The following is a 15,984-nucleotide window of genomic DNA, read 5'->3' as shown; positions in this document are numbered from 1 at the left end:
AATTGAATATAGTGATGCTATGAATAATTGTTGATCATTACAGGGAGCATATATATTTAAAAGTAAAATAGGTTTATCAAATAAGGTAGACGAAAGAATAACATAGCACCACCGTCCATTTTTATCTGTATTAGAATCTAATATATTTTCCTTGTATTGATCTTTAATAATTATGGCTACCCCGGCACTATTTGACTTACCTTCAGATACTACTACTTTTCTAATCCATTTCTTTTTTTTAACATTACCCCATTGATCATTCATTAAATGCGTTTCTTGGAGTAGGATAAACCACGCCTTAGCCTGAAACAAAACATGTAACACCAGTTTCCTCTTCTTCAAGCTCTGGAGCCCTTTAACGTTCCATGAATCTACTTCCCACATTTCAAAGATTCACTGTAAAATGAAAGTTTTGGAGAGAGAGCATAGAAAAAACAAAAAACAGTAAATTCAAAACCATACATAATCTGGAAGCAATCCTTATATCACGTCCTCAACCAGTGCATACCCACTTTAACCCCGGACCAGGATATGTATAGGTTCTGCATAATATAGAATGACAAAGGGTTTAAAAGAAAAAGCAGATATAAAAACACCACAATGTAAAATTTCACACATGTATCACAATTAAGACCTATAAAACCTAACTTCACTACGACAAAGCCTAAACTAAACATTCCCTAACAAACACTGCCATAAACTACATCTCTTTGGTTAATTACTATTTAAAGAAATCAAATTAAAAATGTAACCGTACAGTACATGTAAAAAGAATAAAGTAAAAAAAAATAATGCACTTTTAGTAGTTGGATTAGGTGTCTATACATAAACCACATGCATTAAAAAAGAGAAAATAAAATACATACTAATATATAACCCTATATTAAAGCAAATAGGCAGCAAATTGCTAATATCCTTTGTTATACATTCACCTTATACTAGTTTCATAATAAAGCAAGCTTCTAACTAAATAAAATAATAAAAATAACACAAAACATTAAAAACTATGCTGACAGGTTAAATTAAACATTGCTAAATCCCTGCACCCTCTCTAAATAATATAACTACAAAATGTTGACTAAAAGTTAATAAATGAAGTTCCTATGTGCTTAAATTACTATAGAATAGTGTTATTTAATGTTAAACAAGAGAGTGTTTAAAACAGTTCTCTTCAGTTTTCCAAACCAGGAAGTCCTGTGAAATGCTCACTATGGGGGACCGCTTTTGCAGATGGACTGCCGGAAGTGCCACAATGAAATCTGCACCTTTGACAGCATTTTAAGCACTTCCTGTCTTCCTCCTTGTCAAAAACAGATCTTAGAAGCCATAAAATATCAGGAAACAAGTGCAGGAGATCAAGATAAGGAAAAGCAAACAGTTTTATTACTCAGGAAAAGGCCTAAAGCTTCACAAATGCAAACAAAGGATTACCCAGTCCTCGAGGCACAGTAAACAATGAATCTAGCCTCATCAACATGCCAGTCCCAGCAAAAGTTCAATTCAAGTCTCTGATGCAGGTAAAGCCTTGAAAATTTTAAGAAACAGATTTTTTGCCTCATTTTTGGTGGAAACAGAATGTTTAACCCCATACACTGTAAATATAAGCATATTAGGAGATTTCATTTGAAACTTAATTTGTTTGTCAATAAGAAATTTGCAGTAAGGAGACAGAGACTGTCTAGCCTGTCTGATCTGTATAGGTAAATCCTGTGTCAGAGATATTTTATTGTTTTTCCACATAATATAGCCTCCACCTTGCTTTGCAGTAATAAGTATTCTATTTACATCTTGATAATTAAGCAGTTTAACATACACAGTTCTAGGAAAATTAGAAGCTTGTACCTCTCTCAAAGCTCTGTGTGCTCTTTCCACGATGATTTGTTTCACACTATCAGAATCATTTAAAAGCACTGCAAATATTTGTAGTATGGATGGAATTAGTTCATTATACTGAATGGATTCAGGAATCCCTCTGACAATGATATTGTTTCTCCTGGATCTTGCTTCTAGGTCTGTAAGCTTACTTTGTATAGCCTGTATATCCACATCATGCAGATTAGTTTTTTTTTCCAGTAAAACTAATTTGTCCTCAGTATCAGAAATTCGAGCCTCCGTCTTATCCATTCTTTCCAGCAACTGAGTACATGAAATTCCAAATGATTGTATTTGACAAGTCAGTTCTTTTACAGCTTCTTGTATAGGCAGAAGTGCAGTTTTGATATCCTCCATATTTAAAGCTTGATCAGCTTTAGTCCCTAGTTTCTGTTGTTCCTGTGCTTTAGTAATTTTTTGTCGTTGAGTAGTCACATCTTTTTCTGGTGATTGCAATTCAGATAATTTTGTTTTAGTCATAGTTATATCCATGCTTTTGTCTTCTTTTATCATCTTATTGGAGCACAAAAAGTTGCAATATAAAAAGCACACGGTTCCTTTGTGTATTCCTCTCTGCAGAGCTAGCTAATCTGTTGTAATCCAGTGAAATATATTCCTTTTTTCCGGTTTTTCTTCTCAATCCAGGATAAATAAATGTAGTTAGAATAAGTTTATCAAAGTTTTGATGTTAAAAACTTTATAGTATCTACTCAGGGTTTTGATTTCCTCAGGTTAAATGTAGAGCTGCAGTTCAGCAGTGTTCACAGAACAGCAGCCATCTTTGAATAAATATATTTAAACCTTTTAATTGTAGCTGGTTTGTTTAGAGATATTTAAGCTCTTAGAGTACTTGCATATGTATTTGGTGACACTGTATGGGCCACTCCAGTAGCCTTGAAAGTCTTGGTCACATTTACCATTTGAATAATAGTAACATCACATAATGGGATTGGTCACCCTTTGGGAAGGACCTTATAGTAGCTGATAAAGAGCTGGTTGGTGGCAGTGATGACTGCCTTTTAGTCTGGGCAGAAGGGGGGCATAGCTATTAAACCTGTGCCAGCATTTCCCAGGAGTGTGTTTTATGTGTTTGTATAGAAACCCTATCTCGAAGTGTCTGTGTCAGGTACTTGGGCAGGGACACGAAGCACTAGCTGGACAGAGAAGGTGCTGGAGGTTTTGGTCTGACTGCTTGGCTGAGATCTTAACCCTACAGCTGTTCCTGTGGGGAATCTTATTGAGGATCTGGAGAAAGTGCGAGAAACCAGCCCCAGTCTGACTGTGCTCTCTGTGTGCTCTTAAGGAAAATTGTACTTTACTGTGTGTGTACTTGTCATCCTCCCATTGTGTATGCCCCTCACTGGTGCTAGTGGTGAGGATTGAGGCTCCTTGATTACTGGGCCAGTGCAGGCGTGTCACACCCTTTACTACCACGCTCTGTGTTCTGTTAGTGAACCTATAGTAAGTGTAGCAATCCTTAGTTCGTGTGTGGCAGGTTGACTGTTTTACATCCAGCTTTCATTCAACAGAGCTATCCCAGGTGTCTCAAGCTGGGGAACTGGTCACCAGCTGGCCAGTAGCTTAGTGATCCAGGGCTGCTGGGTTTTATGGCTGGCACACACTGGCCAACAGAGGCATGTAGACCTCTCCCACCATTAGTATGAGTTCCTGTTGTAGGTCAGATCCTCAATCCACTTGTCACTGGCCAATACCCATGCCCAGTTTTCGTGAGTGACACAGGGTGCAGTCTGTGATCTGCCTTCTCCAATATAGAGGATACTACACACCACAGTTTATTCCCAAAAATGGTTTGTCCATTCAACTCTTCCCCCATAAGTCACCCTCTAGACCCTTCGCTGCTGCCTGCAACTCCATTCTTACGTGAGTTTGAGGTGGAAATGCTCAGCATGTTTTAGGAGGTGGGACGTGGGAGAAATCCCACAGAGACACAGGGAGAACATGCAAACTCCATACCTATCCGGAGGTCAGGATCAAACCTTGTGCATGGGAGACAAAGACTTTAACCATTATGCTAACTATGTCCCATATACCACTATATATAGTAATTGTTGCCTTACAGACATGTTAGAAGTAAAGATTTTAGGAAAGAGGAGTGTATAGTACGAGTGGTTTATTAAAACAGTGGCAGTGTTTGACACTGAAGCAGTGTGCCTTTAAGGTTGGTTTTGAATACCATTATGTTGGGGCTGCTGTGTAAGACAGAAGGGAAATCATTTCAAATAGCTGGATCAAGCTTAATAAAGCCTCATTTTGTGCCATTTAATGCGAATATTAGCCATTGAGTTAAGGAGTTGGTATAATGATTAAGGTGTTTACCTCATAGGCAAATGGTACAAGGGTTTGTTTCTCACCTTTGAAAGCAATACTTGCTTGGTTGTTCTTTATTGACTTTGGAATTCCACTGTGAATGAGGTGTAAAAGAGAAAGGTAGAAACGGTTATATAGAGGCTTGAAGAGTAAAGCTTCCCTAAGACTGACAAAAGTAAGTTTGTGCTGAATAGTAACTTAATGTTTGCTCTATTTTGTGCTAAGTTAATAAAACTGCATAGTTTCTGCAAAATGTTTTTAAAGTGCTTGGTGTTTTCCAAGTTGACAGGAGTAACTAGAAGAAGGCAGCATAAAAGCTATATTGTCAGAAGCTGTTTTATTTTCTTTTGTTATGTAGTCTTCACTTTCTAGTGAGAATAGATGTGGAATTGTGTAGAAGATAAAACTATTGCAGGACTTCATTCGTTATATATTCTGTGTAGGCTGGATATTAATGAAGGGTAAGGAAAAGACCAAGATGGTGGTGGGGGCTGCCTTTTATAAGAGTACCTGGAGGGGCGTTCGCATTTATTAAAGGTGGGCAGTTAAAGTGTTTAAAACTTATAAAATTAACTTTTGAATTAAGGCATGCAGTACCTTTATGGCCATCATGCATTATTCTAACAGTTGTTTATTTCTGCCCCACTTGTTTACTGTAGCCTTTTATAATTATGCTTTTTTCTCTATCCTGATGCTGGCTGACATTTGTGACTTGTGATGTCAGAGAAGGTGTAACGAGGCTTACTGATTATCCATAGAATAATGAGGAGGGAGTTCATAAATAGTGAAAATGGAATTGGACCAAGGATAGAACCTTGGCGAAATCTGGGATTTCTGTAAAACTGAGGAAAGTGTATTTGTTAACTTAAGCTTGAAAATGCCTTTCACAAAAGTAGAACCCATTCAGGCAGTGGCTACAAAATTAAGTTGGGACAGCTGTTTTATGAGAACAGAATGGTCCACAGAAGTGTAGGTTTTTTCACATCTACAAGCAGCAGCAGTAAGATAACTTGGTACTTGTGTATTATCGGTTAGAAATCTGGTTGTGATAATACATATGTACCAATGACCTGTATCAAAGTTCGAGAAGAGAGCAGTATTGTCAAGCAAAATACCTCTAAATGTGTTATCACCAGCCTGAAAGCCGTGTTACTGTGGGTCGGTATATACCAGTCTAACAGAACTCTAAATGTGTTATAACCAGCCTGAAAACCATGTTACTGGGGTCCCTATTATTTCAGCGAACGCAATAAATTGTAAACTCTGTTTAGTTGAACGTCATTACGTGAAATGGCAAAATACCGAAAGCACGGAACAGCAATTTCTTTTTTTCCTAGGGAAAAAAATCACTGGGCCATTTTCGGGACTTTGCCATTTCCTCCATTGTGGTGCAGTCTCGGAGTTGGTGTATTTAAGTTGGGGGGGTTGTGGGGGGCACAGTCCCCCATTTTATTTTGTGTTTTGATTTTTTTGATTTATTTATTTTTCCCTTGGGGAAAAAAATCACTGATCCGTGTGTTTGACATTTTGGGTTTTCAGGTATTGTGGGTGGATTATGTAGCACTCACAATTCAGTGCATTCACTTACATAAGATACACCCTGTTACTGTGGGGTCGGTATATACCAGTCTAACAGAAATTGCATAATCTGTTTGTCTATTAGGTATTAAAATATTGTAGAAATAGAGAAAATAAAATCTGTTGGGCAGAAATGGGCACTTTGTTAGGATAAGAAGGCTAAGATAGGGGATAATAGTGGCATTTTCTATGCTAAATGTACCAAGCCTGTTGGGGTAGATTAATATGCAAGACTCTGATGAAGTTTGTTTTTTTAGCAGTATGATTGAGAGTGAGGAAGGTGGAGGAATATTGGATCAACCCAGAAGCACTGGCTAGTTTAAGTGACTTGCTCAGAGTGCAAAGAGTAAACTTAAACAAGTGACAAAATAGCAACTGTTGGGAAAACCTACACAAAGTTATTTTAGTAAGGCTACCCAACAAGCTGAATGTGTCTAATCCGGATAAAATGTGGAGGTGAAAACTTTTCACGATGTGGGTACCCTTGACAAAAGTTATGACATTATGGTAAAAATAATCACATTTCACAAAGAAATGAAAAAAGTTTCAGGACAGTTTTTGCTTGAGAAACCTCTTTATTCTTAAATATTATTTCCTTTAATGTGGAAAGGCACTTCAGCAGGTAAACCTTGTGGTTCAATGAGTAAAACATTCATCTATTAACAATTATAAACCTTTAAAATCGTTTCAAGTACATCGTTGCTTTACTTGTAATTGTAGGTTTCTGTTGGATACTGTAAGATTCAGCTAAACCTTAACTGGTGGACTTGCGCTTGATGGGAGTTGCCAGACAATGGCCAGTTTGGTTCTCTTACTTTGGTTTCTATTGGTCTTTACTGTGAGCATCCTATTTGTTGAAATAGTTAATGATTCTGCCAAGGTGGATGAGGGGTGGGCTCATGTCCAAGGAAGAGGGGCCTCAAGTACTTCTAATTGGCTACCCTTATTGAAAAGCAAATGCTCGAGCGGCTGCGGTGGTGCAGAGGTTAGCATTGCCGCCTCACAGCAAGAGATTCTCTGGTTCGATCCTCGGCTGGGGTGCCTTCTGTGCGGAGTCTGCATGTCCTCCCTGTGGTCATGTGGGTTTCCTCGGGGTGCTCCGGTTTCGTTCCACATCCCAAAGACATGCTGTAGGTGGATTGGAAAAAATAAATTGGCCCTAGACATGAGTGCGTGTGTGTGCCTTCTGTGGAAGGTTGGGCGCCGGGCTGGCAACTCGACACCGTAAAACTTCACTGCCAATCATGAGCGGATCGGTGATCTGCTGTGGTGACTCCTAACCGGGAAAAGCTGAAAGAAGAAGATTATTATTGAAAAGCAAATGCTTGTGATAAGCTAAGGGGAACCCAAGAGGTTGATTGGCTTACAGGTGGTGGCCTTTGAGTAGTGAGGGGTGGCTGTGGTTAGGCCAATAGGGCAGCGTGATTGGAGTGTCTAATGGTGGAACATCTCATGTACAGGACTGGGTGATGTTTAGTGCATTCCAACGGCGAGTGCGCAAACATAATGTATTGAACCTCCGTCTGTCTTATTGGCTCTGAATTAAGGGGCTTGAGCGGAGGACATCAAGGGTTTGGTCCAAGAGTAGGCAAATGAAAGTTGAAGGAATCAAACCCTGTACTGTAGGCATAGGAAGCAGGTCACTAACGGGTCAGAGTATATTAGTGTTATGAAGGTAATTCTGAGCCTGTAAAGTATTTTAGCTAAAATAATCTTAAGACACAGAAATTTCAAGGCCCCATTTTCATAACTTTAATTTTTCATTTAGAGAAACGGACACTTGCTATCTTGGTTTCAGGTCTTGTAGCCGTAACCATTATTGTATTGGAGATTGGGAAGCTGTGCTTAAACACTGCTTGAATTGGGTTTTTGAAGTGTTAACAGCACTAGTACCCTAACCATATTAACGGAACTGGGGCAAATAATGCCGAACAATGACTTTAATTTTTGCATAAAAACTGACGTGAGACAGGAACACTGGGCTTCCATGCTTGTTGTAAGTGATGAAACTGAGTGCCACACCCATGTGTGAGACAACTGGCCTGCATTGTGTTCAGTGCAGAGTTTGTACTACACTGGAAACTTCTTTCACTGTATCTCTAAGCCAATCACTCAACAGCTCACTTCAGAAACTGACAAGGAGTGCTTTTGTAAAATGTTTTTGTCAGGTTGTTGGGAGAGGGGTTGTCATTATGGTTAAAGTCTTCACCTCGCAGACACAAGATACAGAATTTGATTCTAGGTATTAGCTATACTTGTAATGGTCTGCAAACTGATAGCCTAGTATTTATTTATGAACCACATCTTTTAAACGTATTAATGATGGTATAAAGTGATGCTGTCCTGAAAGCATAAGATGAATGTGCCCCTTTGGTATGTACCTAACCAAGCGCACCCAAACAATTGGAACGTCCACAGAGATTTCTCACTAAAAGAATACCGATTGTGAGAAACATGTCTTATGCAGACCGCCTCAAGGCCCTAGCCCTGTATTCTGTCTTTTACAGGACGTTGAGAGGAGATCTGTGCCTGACATACAAGGCATTGTTAGATCCCGCTCTGACGGAGCTCCTGCATATCCGCAAAATAAATAGCACCAGAATTACCCGTTCGAAAGTCTTAAACCTTGCATGTGATATAAATAGGACCTGCTGGACAAACAGGTATGTATCCCAGAGACTACCCCATCTATGAAACAGGCTCTCCATCCATCTGAAGCAGAGTTCCTCCCTAACCCAATTAAAGTGCAGCTTGGACAACTGGATGGGAACAGGAAACTCCTGCCTGGTTTGGCACCTATGTCTCTAATGGATACAGGCAGTCTGTAAATGTTTCATCCTCCAGGCCCCTGCTTGTAAATGTTTCATCTCCCAGGCCCCTGATTACACTTATCAAGGGTATCAGAACTTGTCAGAGATTTGGGATGTGTGGCTAGGCTTAAAGGCCTGTCATTAGCCTAGTAAACACCTATGAATCCATGTCCGTGTGGAACAGAGAAAATAAGGAAGACTCATCCAAAATTTAAATAGAGACACAATGAAAATACTCATGTTTACATGTAGGTCTTATTTTGATAATGGCCTTGGTCATTTCATTTTGTGTGTCCTGGAATACCTTTATTTTATTGGGGTGCATGCTTTCTGGAATACTTTCTTTGCTTGGAGAACATACTTGTGTATTTGATTATTTTATTGGGGTGCATGCTTTCTGGAATACTTTCTTTGCTTGGCGAACATACTTGTGTATTTGATACTTTGTGATGACAATTTGAATGCTCAAAGTATGGCTAGATGAATAGATGATACTAGAATTATCTGAAGAAAGTGTTCATCGTGTACCTGAATCATTAATTTAATTTCTTTTGCAGGTGTCAGTGATGTTTCTCCTTCAACAAGCCTGCCACCTCTGCTTGAGGGCCATCTGCGCTGCTTTCTGAGGGTGACCATCAGCAAGGTGCTATGGACCATTGCAAAACCCCCGGTCTGTCCTCTTGTCAGACTTCGGTGGTGGGGTGAGACCTCAGATGGAACATTCTTTCGTCCAAGGGACTTATCACAGTCAGAACAGAAAAGTGTGAAAACAACAGCACGCTATGCAGTACGCTGTGGGCCGAAGCAGTTTACTTCGTACTTGGCTGGTATGTCTCCTATTGTCTTTTTTTTTTTTTTTCTTTCTTGTACCTCATATAGTAACACAGTCTAGTGTAGCAAACGAGTCTGTGATCTTAAAAGTAAGACCTTCCAGAATGTCAGAATTATCATTGTCCAAGAATAACTCCACCATCTGCAAGGTACAGTGTTTGCCTCCTATAGCTACCTCTTTGCATTGCTTGTGTGTTTATCAGCAGCTGCTTCACTGCAGGGTTCTGATGACCCATTCTCTTTTCCTGGAAATGGTCCCAAGACAATCCTACCACAGATGGGTCACCATTTCATCTAGGCTCCTTGTAGAATGCATATTTGCATGCATGATTGTGCATGTGTGCATGCCCACAGACGTATATGCGTGCATACAGGCAGACACACACACACCGGTTTGAAGTAGCTATTCAGCTTAAGCCATAGATGTCTTTAAAGCTATAGGAAAATCCAAATACTCAGAGAAGATCAGGAGAACATTTAGATTATATACACTGATGAAGACTGGGGCTATACCCTGGGCCTTGCAGCTTTGAAACAATTCTTAACTTCCTCACTGCACCTTCCTGAAAGACTTAACCAGAAACTTTGTAGCAACAACCACAAGAGTGTAATTTATATAGCCTTGAAGAAAGGAAGCAGAGTGGGCAATGAGAGTGACATTACACACCTCCGGGGGAGTTCGTAGCCCAAATAGGTGTACGCTGTCATAAAAAAAATGATTGAGATAGCCTGCCTAGCTGGGTTAGAGGTCTTGGCCCTGACTACACTGTAGGTGACCCAGCTTTCATAGGTATATACTAGACTAATGACCACTGTAGCTTTATAACCCAAGCTGTGCAGCCCGACCCAGTTGTGCCTCTGTGTATCATAGGTGTTTGTCAAGAAGGGGCATGTTAGTTAGGAAGTTTCCAGGGGTTACGTGAGGAGGTATGCTAGTTTGGGCATTACTGTCTGCCTTTGCCTATCAGAAAGATGGAGGCCAGACCTGGGGTGAATTTCCAATAAACCATCCGTCAGTCAAGCTTACACTTAAATAGGGTTAGGGCTGGGCTCTGCTTCACGTGGATGGGGAGCCTGTTCCAGAGCATGGGGATCCACTGAGACACTTATCTGTCCCCCAACATGTCTTACTTATGTCACAACCAAAATTTAAATCCTTGGATGTAGTATTAACTTGATAGATGGGTGGTCCAAAGACCCTTTTCTGCCATTGTGCTACCTAAGAGCAGTATATACATCATTCACCACTCTATATATATATATATATATATATATATATATATATATATATATATATATATATATATATATTGGATTGTGTGTACACAACTGTCGTCCGCATACTCAACTCTCCTTCACTTTCATTGTCTTTGACTAAATTATGTATTTTATATTTATTTCTGCTACCAGGTATATGGGCTAGACAGCAGAACCTTTCCTGCCCTGACCTCGGTCCAAGGAATAATGAACCAGCAAAGTTTACACAACAGAATAGATTACAACACATCCTAATTACATGGCAAACGAATTATAGTGTTCTCAAGGTACAGGAAGTGAAATTGCAGAACTAAGTTTCCTAATATGAACTGCTGTCAGATAAAATTTTCTAAAATTCTGTGTATGGACTGCCTGTTGCAGTTTTCCAAGTAAATCTCTGTATCTACATGTGTACGTTTTACAATACCGATTATTTATCTCTGGTTTGCTGCTTTGATTTTGATGTGTACTTCATGTTCGTAGCTCTTTTATCTGTTATCTCTGTCGCAGGTAAGTTTTACAATACCGATTATTTATCTCTGGTTTGCTGCTTTGATTTTGATGTGTACTTCATGTTCGTAGCTCTTTTATCTGTTATCTCTGTCGCAGGTACATTTTACAATACCGATTATTTGTCTCTGGTTTGCTGCTTTGATTTTGATGTGTACTTCATGTTCGTAGCTCTTTTATCTGTTATCTCTGTCGCAGGTACGTTTTACAATACCGATTATTGATCTCTGGTTTGCTGCTTTGATTTTGATGTGTACTTCATGTTCGTAGCTCTTTTATCTGTTATCTCTATGTCAGGTACGTTTTACAGTACCGATTATTGATCTCTGGTTTGCTGCTTTGATTTTGATGTGTACTTCATGTTCGTAGCTCTTTTACCTGTTCTCTCTGTAGCAGTTACATGCTCCTGTTTGATCGGGTGTTCACTGAGCGTTGCTGGAAATGTCATCATACAGAACTGGGTTCTGACATCGTTTGGGAGGTGGTTCTGTGAAGATGGTCCATCCTCTGGGAAGGTTTTATCACCTATAGCCAGGCTGAGCCATGGTCAAACTAATGTTGCTCCCTAACCAAGGTTTTTCTTTGAGTTCATGAGGCTCTTCAGTAGGTAGTTCAGTCACTTGGGGGTCCTAATTTACAATTTTACAAACTTAAATATGTATGTTGAGGAGTGTTGTGGAGCTATTTTGGACAGCGAGTCAATTAAATTTTTAAGCGAGTTGCAATAGTGAGCATGCGAGTCTGCTAAGAACATAAGTTAATTTATGACATAGTTTGAGGTGGGCTAATAATTTTTTGGTTATTGTCGTGTCAGTGTGCCATGTTAGTGATAGAGTGGAATCCAGTAATGGGCCAGGATGTCTGTGCTATTTGATGATGGGAATAACATTAGTGTCAGTTTTCTTAATCATTTATTTATATATTTATTTTCAACTTCCTGGAGAACCTAGTTTAACGACTGTTCTATCTGCACCTAATCTGGCCATTCATTCCTGGGGGATAGGGTGGGAGGGTTATGGACATTCCTGGGCTGGGTAAGATCCTTTACTGTCCATGATTTCCTTCTTAGGATTCCCAGTGACCCTTCATTCCCCAGTGAGAGTTTGGTGGTTGGGACTAGCCAGCTCTCATTGTTCTTGAAGGGTGACCTACACTTTTTTCCTTCGGAGAAATGTGCAAAGTTCCCATTGGCTTACAGGGCAAGATGCACTGAACAGTGCCTGGGCCTGGTAGGCTCGAAATCCACAGGGTATAATAGCTAATGCTCTTGCTAGGTGTCACCAGTGTAGCGAGCCAGAATCACCTCCTTCTCCTCAGGGATGGCTGACCAGTCAGTGACAGTTTACTCCCATCCTAAATGGCCAGCTCCTGCAGGCACCTGAGCAGCTGATCAAATTTGTGCCACCTGCGCTCCAGTCAGGGCTTTATCCTTGTATGTCAAGGAACTAACTTGATCTTATGAAATAGGTTTATATTTGTTGATCTGATGTTGTTAGTCTTCGTTCATTCCTTACTGATGGGTTATGGGTTCCATCCTCAGAACCAAAGCCGGCCAATATCAAGCTCACGTCAGCCAAAAACTCTCGAGCCAAGGTCCTACCCAGAATGCTCTGCTCTCTGTTACCTCAGATCTCATTTGCCACATTGCTGAACAGCCGTGTCAAGCCACTCTCTCAGCTAAATGTCTAATTTTTTGACAGTTTATATATATATATATATATATATATATATATATATATATATATATATAGTTATTACTCTAAAATTTTTTCAGAAGTTTATTCTAATATTTTCCTATTACTCCGACAGCAGCTTCTCTCCCTCGGACTCAAATAGTGGATCTCACTTTGGAACCCGAGTCGTCCTTGTGGCCTTTAGTGCACTGGGCATCGGGCTTTTCACAGGCCAGTGGCTGTGCTGTTGTGGAGGGCACTCCTGGCTCCATGCCAATTTTTTCTATGGCACCTTCCAGGGATGCTCTCTCTCTTATGGTTCATGGTCCTCTTGAGACTCCTGGTCTGGGGGCAGGCTCATCAGGGCGGGGTGTGACCCCGGTTCTGAGGTTGTTGTGCTCCGTTATGGGCTCCCATCCCTCCTTGGGCGGGCCAGCCTTCCAGGTCATGGAGAGGGCTCTTCCCTCCGCTGGCAAAGCTCATTTGTCGGAGTCATCTCCCCCCTCTGTGCCGCAACTGCCACAAGATTCAACTCCCAGACATTGGGCACAAGATCCTCGGGTTTCTCCTTCTCAGGAGAACCCCTCTCTGCTGTCTTCCCCAGAACCTCCCACTGAGGAAGCACCCCACAAAGCATCATGTAAGAGGAAACACATGGACTCCACTGAGGAGTCCTTGACTGGAGATACAGATTTTGATGACTTGGAAGGGTCCCCATGGTCTCCCTCTTATGAGGTGTCCTTTGGTGACATTCTCGAGATCCTTAGAGGGGTAACTGGAAGCCCCTCTAATCCTTCCGCTGAGGAATCAGTATTCCTGGAGGCTTTTCGTGCCCAGCCCCCTACCTCCTGGGTCACCCCACCTGCCGATGAGCTCATCGTGCAGCGCATGGAAGGCTCCTGATACCATGGAAGTGATACCTAAGAGGCCAGATAAAATATTATCCCCCCCTGCCGAACACCTCCACTGGTCACGTGGTCTCCCAGTAGATGCTATGGTAGTGGCAGCTGCTACTAAGAAGGATTTGAAGAGAGCCAAACTGTCCATCTGCTCAACAAGGAGTCCCGGGCGATTGACTGATTAGGGAAGTGTGTGTTTGCTTCATCGACCTTAGCCGTAAGGACTTATTTGGCACATTTTACCAGGCTTCAGCGAGATCTTGTCAACCAGCTCTCTGAAACCTTGGCAGGAGCTGTTTCTGACGAAGTCTGTGATAATGTGGCTTCTCAGATAGCCACCCTAGAGTCCATTTCCAACTCTTTATGCGTCCTATTTCTCACGCAGCGGAAGGGGCGGCTAGAGCGGCAGGTGCAGGTATTGTCACCAGATGACATGCTTGGATGCACCTTTGTGACTTTGCGGGCTCCTTTAAGGGCTTCCTTCATGAATGCCCCTATAGAGGCCGTTTCTTTATTTGGCCCTAAAGTCAAGGATACTCTGGCATGGTGCGAACAAGGTGGCAAGAACTTGTCTGCAATTGGTGTCTGACACTCCACCCCTCAGCGATTCTACTCTAGAAATCAGAGGAGTAGAAAGATCTGGAACAAGAAATCACAGGGTTCTTTCTGGGATGCACGTGCCGAGTTTTCCCCTAGCGGCAGAGGGGGAAACTCCAATGGAAGATGCCCCTTTCGGGGCAGAGGAGGTCTGCAAAACTGTGGTTTCAGAGATTCTTTCACTAGCCAACCCTATCAGCACTCCTGAAGCATTGCCCAACTGCTCACCTCTGAAAGCTGTCAGGGGTCGTTTCTTCTTGTACCCTGCTTCCTGGCAAAACATAACCGACACTTGAGTGCAATGAATTATATCCAGAGGCTATCATATCCCCTTCCATCTTTGCCTAGACTCAAGAGGGTTACTTGATGTCCCACCCAGTCAAAGGGAAACAGCAGCACACAAAATCAAAAAGCTGCTACAAAAAAGTGTCATCCAGGCAGTCCCCCCCCAGACCAGATAGGATCCGGATTTTACTCAAGGTTCTTTTTACTGCCAAAAAAGACAGGGGACTGGAGACCAATTCTGGATCTCAGTACACTAAACAGTTTTGTAAGAACAGAGAAATTCCTGATGGTCACGGTTCAGTCTGTTCTTCCTGTTCTGGAAGAAGATGAATGGATGTGCTCTGTAAATCTTCAAGATGCGTATTACCACATAAAAATGGACAAACGCTCAAGAAGTTACCTCCGCTTCCGTATAGGAGCCAGTCACTACCAGCTTCGAGCTCTGCCTTTTGGTCTCTCTACAGCCCCCAGAGTGTTCACAAAATGCATGGCAGTGGTTATCGCTCACTTGCGACATCAAGGATTCCAGGCATTTCCATATCTAGATGACTGGCTCCTTACTGCCCCCACCAAGCATCTACTGGAAGAAACCCTGCAGTATACTCTTTTAACAGCTCAAAGCCGGGGAATCACTATAAACTGGTAGGAATCCAACACTAGCCCAACTCCGTCTTTGGAATTCTTAGGGGTACTGTTGGACACAAGAAATTGCATAGCATTCCTTCCAGAACACGGACTTCAGAGAATAAGACAAGTACAGCCGCTGCTCTGTCACCACAAATCGCCAGCTCAATCTGTACTTCAGCTATTGGGGTCAATGGCAGCATCAGTTACCATTGTTCCCCTAGCCAGATTTCACATGAGACTTTTTCAGTGGCTACTTCTCACTCAGTGATGACCTCTACAACACCCTTTGTCTTTTCAAAAAAGTCTGACTCAGACATGCAAGCAAGATTTACTCTGGTGGATATCTCGAAATCCCCAACAATGGTCTCAACCTTTCACCTCCCATCAACCGATAGCCACTGTGACCACAGATGCCTCCTTGATGAGGTGGGGGGGCTATGTTAGGGAAACTGTTCAAGGCATCTGGTTGGAGACTGAGGCAAATGTCCTGGAAATGAGGGCGGTGCTTCTAGCGTTGCAAGCATTTCACTCCATCCTTCCGTCAGGGACTATTGCGATCCAATCAGACAAACATGTCAGTGGTCTGGTATATCAACAAACAAGGGGCACCAGATCTTACCCGTTATGCAGAGAGGCCTTGCTAATATGACAATGGGCGATAGCTCACAACTGCTTTCTGATTGCAACGCACATTCTTGGGAGCTCCAACATGATAGC

At 41.6% G+C, this 15,984-nt stretch overlaps 1 protein-coding gene across 1 annotated transcript in view; it reads left to right on the top strand.

Annotated features, from left to right (window-relative positions):
• C2CD3 (C2 domain containing 3 centriole elongation regulator) overlaps positions 1-15,984 on the top strand; it is a 2,415,762-nt gene that overhangs the window by 67,506 nt on the left and 2,332,272 nt on the right. Inside the window, exon 2 of the mRNA XM_044072855.1 lies at positions 9,146-9,415. Coding sequence (XP_043928790.1) covers positions 9,146-9,415 — 270 coding nt within the window. The remainder of the gene's footprint in view (positions 1-9,145; positions 9,416-15,984) is intronic.

Source organism: Protopterus annectens, chromosome 5.part1, assembly GCF_019279795.1.
Source record: "Protopterus annectens isolate FY-2018-M chromosome 5.part1, PAN1.0, whole genome shotgun sequence".
Lineage (NCBI taxonomy): Eukaryota > Metazoa > Chordata > Ceratodontiformes > Protopteridae > Protopterus > Protopterus annectens.
The sequence above is the reverse complement of the archived record's forward strand: the minus strand, read 5'-3'. Positions and strand labels throughout refer to the sequence as shown.